Here is an 8,038-nt window from a genome sequence, read left to right as displayed (position 1 = left end):
TGTCTTTTAGAAGTTGCAATGTTGTTGGTGAGGTTTAATGCAAATACTCTGCATATCAGCTAGGAAAAATGTCGTCCCAATGCAATGCAGTTCGAAACATTAACATTAGTTGTGTGGCAGATGTGGTGTGGAGCACATGGCAACAGTAACTAATTTGATTTGCAGGGCAGCAGTGTGGTGCGGTGGTAAGGCGCAGGCCCCGAAACCAAGAGGTTACCAGTTCAATTCCTTGCTGGGACACTGCTGCTGTAGACTTGGGCAAGGTACCTAACCTACAATATATTCAGCTATATAAATGGATAAAATCTACATGCATTTGAGTCACACTGAAGAAGAGCTTCTGCTAAATGCAAGAATGAAATGTGATGCATTTTGACCTTGAAATGAATATCAAGCAGATATTTGAGGAACTGGAATAACATTAGAAAAATGTACCTATCAAACCCTCTTGGAACATGCAAGTCTCACACTACCTGTGTTAATGAGATTTTGATTTTAGAGCTAATTTTACATTAAATATATACATTTTATTTTTATGTATGATAATTCTCCCTATTAGTAGTAAATTAGTAAGTAGTGGGTTTCAGACAGAGTGGATTTCTATCCAAAACTGATGAGTAGGAACAGCAATATATTTTTCCCCACAATTCAGTCCTTTTTAAAAATAAAAAAGCATTTCAAATAAAATAAAATGCTTTGTCAGTGTAATTAAAGTTATACCTCATCAGGAGTCTCTGTGCCAGTGTTTTGACTTTTCTGTGGTGTGAGATTCATATCCCCGGTGATGAGAAGCATCTCTGCCAGTTCCCTGGATGGAGCTGGAGGGAGCTGTAGCACAAACATGTTTTTCTTCTTTGAGAATGGAGCCTATTCTTTTCACCGTTTTCATGTATTCAAACACTTTGACGTCCACAGGGACTTGCATCATCAGTGCCGTCCGCAGATTTAGAAAAGACTCAACGTCAGCGCCCTTTTGGAGCAAGTCCTTGAGTGACAACAAAGCTGGCACTCGTCAGTTGGCATTTGATTCACCTCTGCAAAAATGCTTTTGGCCTCACTTACATGTACGAAGCAGATGTGCTCTAAAAACACTTGCAAAAAAATAGGCCAGTGATTAAAACTATACCACAATGAAACTCATTTACGCAAAACTGAGGCCGTGTTACCTTGTTTCAACTAAACAAACACGATTCCCAAGCAGTATTAGCCTGTCTTGACTATATTCCCCCATGTAACTTGGACCTGTGTATGTCTTTTTTTAATTATTGGTATCTAAAGAATGATACATTGTTAAGTCAGAATAGTTAAAAACAATGAAAGTAAAGGTAAAAAGGGGTCCTTCAATTTCAGTTCCATTTGTGAGAAGAACATTAGTAGCAAGCTTGGCCCTCTGTAATATATTTGTGGTTTTTTAATTAATGTTTGAAAATTGGACTTTAATAGTTTGTTACAGTGCTACCAAATGTATAATCAGTGTCACACAAATTTGTTGCTGATTCTGCTCATTAGCAGTTTCAGACTGCATTTCATGAACCATTAAAGGCATTTGGATCATTATGTGCTTTTGGTATTTGATATTTTAAGGAATTTTGAGGAAAAAATGACAAAAACAGATGTAAAACCTTCTTTAAAATATTTAATGTATATACAAACACACACGTTCATCCCTGAGAATGGCAGATGTTCTATAATCTTGAAAGGGAAATCTAAATGATGAGAATCTGCAGTAAATTATCCTCTGCAAAACCTACTGGCTTCACCTGAGACAGGGGCTTTTGTGGATCAGCGCGCTGTTTACATGAGTTTTATGATTCGATCTGCCTGTGCAGGCCGACGTGTGGACACGCTCAGGTCATTCTCAACGAAATCAAATTTAGCCCCATCCTCAGCCCTGGAACCTCTTTAGGAATTCCTGGTAAGTCTGCCTGTGGGTGGAGGCCGCCGGGACAAAGTGCCCCCCAGGGTGAATCAGGACCTGGGGGTCCTTAAACTTTGGGAGGAGCTCTCGACTCATGCTGTCAGGAATCACGCCGTCCGTCTGCCCAAACACGTGCAGCGAAGGGGTGGTGAGAGTCACGCCGGTGTAAAACCTTTCGTGCTGAGCGCACGCGCTTGGGAAACCAGCCACTAGAATGGCAAACCGCAACTTTAATTCGGGCGTGAGCTGTTGTTCCTGCAGTGCACACAGCATGGCCACTAGCGCTGCGCCCTGACTGAAGCCTAGGATCCCGTCGAACGGCCCCTGTTCCCTGATGGCTGTCTTTACAGTCTCGAAGCTCTCCTCAAGCCCCAGACTGGCCTCACACACTTGCCCAGCATGAAAGGTCCGAGCCTGGGCATCCGAAAACCACCAGCCCCTGGGGTCTTCCTCATCTTTGGCCTCATTGTTCTTTTCCGGATCCTGTTCAACTGGTGGCAACAAACATGGAAAAGACACACAGTTATAATACTTACCCAATTCTATAATAATAGTAATGTACCTGCAATTAAAATGGTGCTCCTAAGAATAAAAAATACTATCTTGTACTTACAAAAGCAAAATTTCCATTGCTGATAGTGGATTTTGTGTTAAATATGTTAGCAACACAATGTCAATGTTATGGGAGTAAAAACCTTTATCCTATACAAAACAGTTTCAAAATATCAGTAAAAGTCCAATATACAAAAAAATGAGCAGCACAGTAGCTTATTGGCAGCATGCAAAAACAAAACACAGAACATGCTTACGTTGAATATCACTCATTCTTAAGATAAAGTTGTAGAAAAACAATAAAGGATGCACCGGACGTGAAAGTGAAAGTTTTTTCACTTTCAGGTTAAATCCACAACTATTGTTTTGTTGTCCTACCAGCAACGGTAAAATTATAATTTGAAGAAATAATGTAACGTCCATAGTGTGAGTACGCTAAAGGTGGCTAAAGGCAATTAGCACCTGTCATAGAATTTAATGCTATAGCCTGCCTTACCTAGGTAGAATTGAGTTGTTAACCCAGCCAACACAGATGATGTATACATTAGTGATGTAAACTGAAGAGTAGATAGACAGAAGGCATCCATGAATGATTAATATGTAAACTTGTCCTCCGTCTACACTTTCAAAGTCAGCCAAAGAGTGGCTAGAAGGAGCCCTATCATCTAGCTGTGTATTTGCTGAAGTCTGGTCAATGGAGACCTTCACACAGCATCGCCGTGACCGACGCCGGCTGGATTTCTGTGCTCACAACATGTGCTCACACGGTGCTGGCAATGTAAAACTGTGGTTTACTGGAATGCTGCCAGTACAGCTGTTTGCTTGCCATTGCAGATGCTAGAAATGACCAAGCACTAGCTCACCCTCATTGCCAGTGTTAAACATGGTGCGTTTTCCGTCTAACATATAGTTAAATGTGCCTTGAAAAGCAAAAGGAAATCCTGCTGCTGACCTGACATATGAAAACACAAGGTCACGTAGTGTGCTATGCAACCTGCTGTGCGACTGCGAAGCTGTACCTACCACATGCTGCTTCTGTGCAGTTGCTGCTACCAACTCACAAAGCGGCTCCTCCTGACAAAGAAGGCCTCTCCAACATCAGCCACATTCATTCCTCATTCCTCACCGTCTATCCAGGAGGTGTGAATGACACCAGTACGACATTACTTTCCTCTGCACACTGAAGTCATTAGTCCACAACATATGTCAAATATGGGTAGAGAATGCTTCCAAACAACATAAAAACGGTATATAATTCAACGATGCTGAAATGAAAATGTGAAAACACTAACGAACTGCCTGTATATTCTGTGTCCTCACCTGATACAAGAACTGAAACTTATAACAACTGAAGGGTTTAAAAGATATGAAAGCAGCTAAGTGCTATGTATTTTCCCCTCATAGAATGTATGATTTAGTCCTAAACAGTGACTGATCACCTTTATAACTGTATGTTCACTTTATCTGCCAATTGTCTGGAACACTAGCTCGCAGGTTCTGTCTGAGAGGAATCTGTCCTACATTTAAGCCAAGTACAACCTGCATCAACAAAAGCCTCCAGGCCCCTGTACAGCCCACTAACCCCCACCCCCTGCCTGCTCTGAAGTAGGTACTGCCCGAAAACAAAGACAGTTCATTCATAGAGCAGGATGTTGGCAGGCTTGCCCATGCGTCTCATGTAAACGGTGTCACCATTTAGCTTGGTCATTAGCACAGCAAGAGAGAGAAAGCATTGGCCCAGGATCAGCTTTGTTTTATGCCACAACATACTAGAAACTAGAGGTCAAACGTGGAAGTGTTGAGCTTCTTTACATGCTGAATGAAAGAGTACTGTTTTGTCTAATAAACACAATTATATACCAGCAGTATTGTAAGCAAGATAATATTATGCAATGAGTGAAGGTAACTTAAAAATGAGAATCACATCCAGAGCTGCAGTCAAAAAAAAAAAAAACTGCAAAAACTCTCCGGGGTAGCTACATAAGTCTGATGCAATTAAACCTTTAATGGTGTTCATCCCATAACTTAATTTCCTTTTTAGTTTTAAAGACAATTTGGTAAATTACACAAATTTTCTTTTTCATTGCAGAATTCCTCTCTCTCTTTCATTGCAGAACAGTAGACACACTAGCTCCACGTTCTTTATGAAGGCAGCTGACTGTGGACCCAGTTCTGTAAGGGGCAACACAAAGGGCTGCAGTGGCTTTATACCCTTTGACATTTACATTTCACATTCAGTTGATTAGCAGATGCTCCTACCTACAGTGACTTTCATAGGTTACAATTTTATACATGTTATCCATTTATACAGCTGGATATTGATTGAGGCACCTTCTCCAAGGGTACAACAGTAGCACCCCAGCAGAGAAGTGAACTGGCATCCTTTTCGTTACCCCTTTTATGGCCTATTTAATTAGGTTTGTTTCAGTTTCTCAAGATGGCTAATTGGCATAAGCTTCTTCTAACTGCATTTACTGCATCATAGTTATGCCAGACCTGCATCACTTAAGCAAACTTACTATACATTTGGAGATGTGGCAGTGTAACATAGTGTTAAAGGGGCAGGACTCGTAACCAAGACCTGTTTACATGTTCTAAGTAACAAAAAGGTTGCTGGTTAAATTCCCAGCTGGGACACTGCTGCTGGACCCTTTCAACCAGTGTCCACCAGCTAGCTAAATACTGCCCCTACACTAGCTAATAAGTGGACTCTGTAGTCCTCAGATCTGCAGTGAACAGGCTTGTCTCTTGACAGTAAACTGATTTCCTTTTTTGACCTGAAAAGAATTGCTGCATCATTTTATGGTTTGTGCAACCATGTCTGTTGTACTGTTATTTGTGCTCAGTAGAGACTACTCTCTGTACAAATATGATCTATTAAAACCTTAGCCCTTTTTTGCCTTTTTCCTCTAACAAAGAAAAACATGTCCCATGCCTACTATTAATTATCTTGTCTTGTGCTCAGATCTGTGTTTTAACTACATAAACACTTGCACATACTTTAACTTTTAGAATGAAAAACATTTAGTGAAGTTCCATATGTGCTTACATGTTCTAATGTTGTTGTTTTTTTTTTTTTTTTTAAATTTCTCTTACCTTATTGTAATATAGACAATACCAGCAAAAGCAGTTGTAGGTACTTACTCCATCTCTGGATACTTGTATAGGTTGTGGAGAGTGAGAATTGTGAACTGAGTATCTTATTACACTCACGGGGGGCGATATGGGATGGATTGGGACACAGCTCAAAGTTGCTGGCTCAGTCAGTAACTGAATGCCTCATAATCCACCTACCCCAAAACTCTTGCAATTTGGCTATGAAACACTGGGATATGCCCAAAAAAGGTGATTTGCACCTTCATGTGCAACCACTGGTTAGGGGTGGGGGAAAGACGGTAAGTGCTGGATTAATATATTTATGGATTAATAATATTTCCTACTTTACAGAATAGGAGAGCACATAGAGCTTTCCCTGCACGTACCCGGAAGTACTGCGCCCCTAGCGGCTGATAGCAGAATTCTTTCTCCATATCGAAAGTAATGGCAAATAGATATAGCCTATCTAATAATGTCTCTGCCGGTAATACTCACTTTCTGCGCTTAGGGTAACGCGATGCGGGGCGCTGATATAAACCAGCTCAGCCTGCTTCTTCAGCAGTTTCCAGTTTTGTCCCGGAACGTACCACTGTTCTGCCTATAGCCGTGGATACAGAGGATTCGAAGCGGTGCAGAGACTGAGTGGGTGGACATGGCTGGATGCAGCAACTGTCTTAAAAGGTGGCTAGTGTGACTTGCAAAACTTCTCACTCCTGTAATTAAGCATACATTAGAAATCTTGGTGCAAAAACCACTTGAACAACATAAACATTAAGGTAATTATTACTACATGCACTGTAATAAATTAGCTACGCTGCTAGCAACCTTGCTAACGCTTACGTAGCCAGCACTTCCGATGTGTGTGTGCTGGAATCGGGGGGAAACACATGTCAACGCCAAAGGTTCCGTAATTCAGCGCACAGTGGCAATCTAGTCTCATGGAAAGTGCTATCAATCTTCTCGGTAACATAGTGCTATCTATTCTCTTTAGGTAGTAGAAACACTTGAAAAATAGGTCTTCCATTGAAATTACTGATATTAAAACGGTGTCAGGTCAGTCATTCACACAAATTGAACAACTATTCCCAAGCAAACCTACCCGTTTCCTGACGTCAGTTGTCACTTCGACCTGTGTTTTTCACCTTAAATTCTGAAAGGTGGTCTGTCTGTCTGTAGTCTTTCAAATATGCAAGTGGTAAATGCTTGAAAGAGTAAGCATAATAATAAAAAATAATAACAACCATTATTATTATTATTATTATTATTATTATTATTAAAAAAGTTTTTTACAGACCTATTTTGACCTTTTTTTAACAAAGGTCAATACTATGTATTTATATGCTGAAAGTGTTTTTTGAGTTTATATCATTCATTTTGCTATTTGTTATGGGTTAGAGTGATACTATACATATAAATTGATCTAGTGTAATAGGGGAGAATTGTGGCAAAATTGTTGGTCAGGGTGTTTGGACATGATGCCTTCATGGCCTATAAATGGTGGATTTCGCACATCAGGCCAGGGATGAAATGCATAAGAAATTTACATGTTTTTATGAAGCTAGCAAACTATATAACAGTATAGTACACTGGCTGAAGGTAAAAGAAGAGACTGTTAGTAACAATAATGTACTGTCAACCTTCAAATTCAATCAATTTTCTATCTTATTAGCAACCTCAGAGTTAATTACCTTTTCAGTGTTTTATGTAATTAATTTACATTGCTAAGCTATGTAAGGGACTTGCTAAATAGCTGAAAGTAAAATAAGCTATTGCTAGTGATGAGCAAGAGTAATCCATGGTTAATTTTATTTTTAGCAAGCTGTCTAGCTAAAAAACGTCAAAAAATAATTTTTTCAATGGCCTCAATTTTTAGGCTATTTTCTGTGTTTTAATTAGCAATCTAGCTAATTGCGGACACAGGTAACAGACTGAAAACATGAGCTAACTAGTTGTTTGGCATCTGCAACAGCTTTTAAATCGAAATTACCACATTAAGTTCAGTTTCACTGAATAGAGGGCCTCTTGATTCTCAGGAATGCTGGCAACAGTGTGTCCCCTTTTCCAATATGAAAAGCAAAGGGAATGGAAATCAAGACTAAAGTCAGTTGTGCAACAATTACATTTTAATTTTCAGTTTAAAAGTCGCAATGAAATTGTAGAAAAATCAAATTACCTACCTACTCCCTCAGCTAGCTAGCCTGCCAGACTGAAAGAGTCTGGTAATTTAGTCACGCACAGTAAACCCCCTACTCTTTGTGTTTAGTGCCAAGGTCAGGACCTTGGTTTAATATCTCGTCTGGAAGGTGGAAGATGGTATTGTGTTGTAGCTGGCATTGTGCCTGGTGTTGCTGGAGCTATTTGGGACACCATTGTAGATGAGCACATTTCTGTCTCACAAAAGAAGCTGGTGGGACATAGTCCCAGATTTCCACTTGGGTGGAATTAACCAAATTGTTTAGGTGCTGTAGATGT

At 40.0% G+C, this 8,038-nt stretch overlaps 1 protein-coding gene across 1 annotated transcript; it reads right to left on the bottom strand.

The window, feature by feature from the left end:
* Positions 1-1,777: 1,777 nt before the first annotated feature.
* Positions 1,778-6,414, bottom strand: ovca2 (OVCA2 serine hydrolase domain containing). Its single transcript, XM_036537495.1, is given in 3 exon segments — positions 1,778-2,409; positions 6,062-6,130; positions 6,133-6,414. Coding segments are annotated over 3 exon segments (681 nt in total). The 5' UTR covers positions 6,221-6,414; the 3' UTR covers positions 1,778-1,885.
* Between the last annotated feature and the right edge of the window lie 1,624 nt (positions 6,415-8,038).

The sequence above is a fragment of the Megalops cyprinoides genome, chromosome 9, assembly GCF_013368585.1.
Source record: "Megalops cyprinoides isolate fMegCyp1 chromosome 9, fMegCyp1.pri, whole genome shotgun sequence".
NCBI lineage: Eukaryota > Metazoa > Chordata > Actinopteri > Elopiformes > Megalopidae > Megalops > Megalops cyprinoides.
This window is presented reverse-complemented; position numbering and strand designations above follow the sequence as displayed.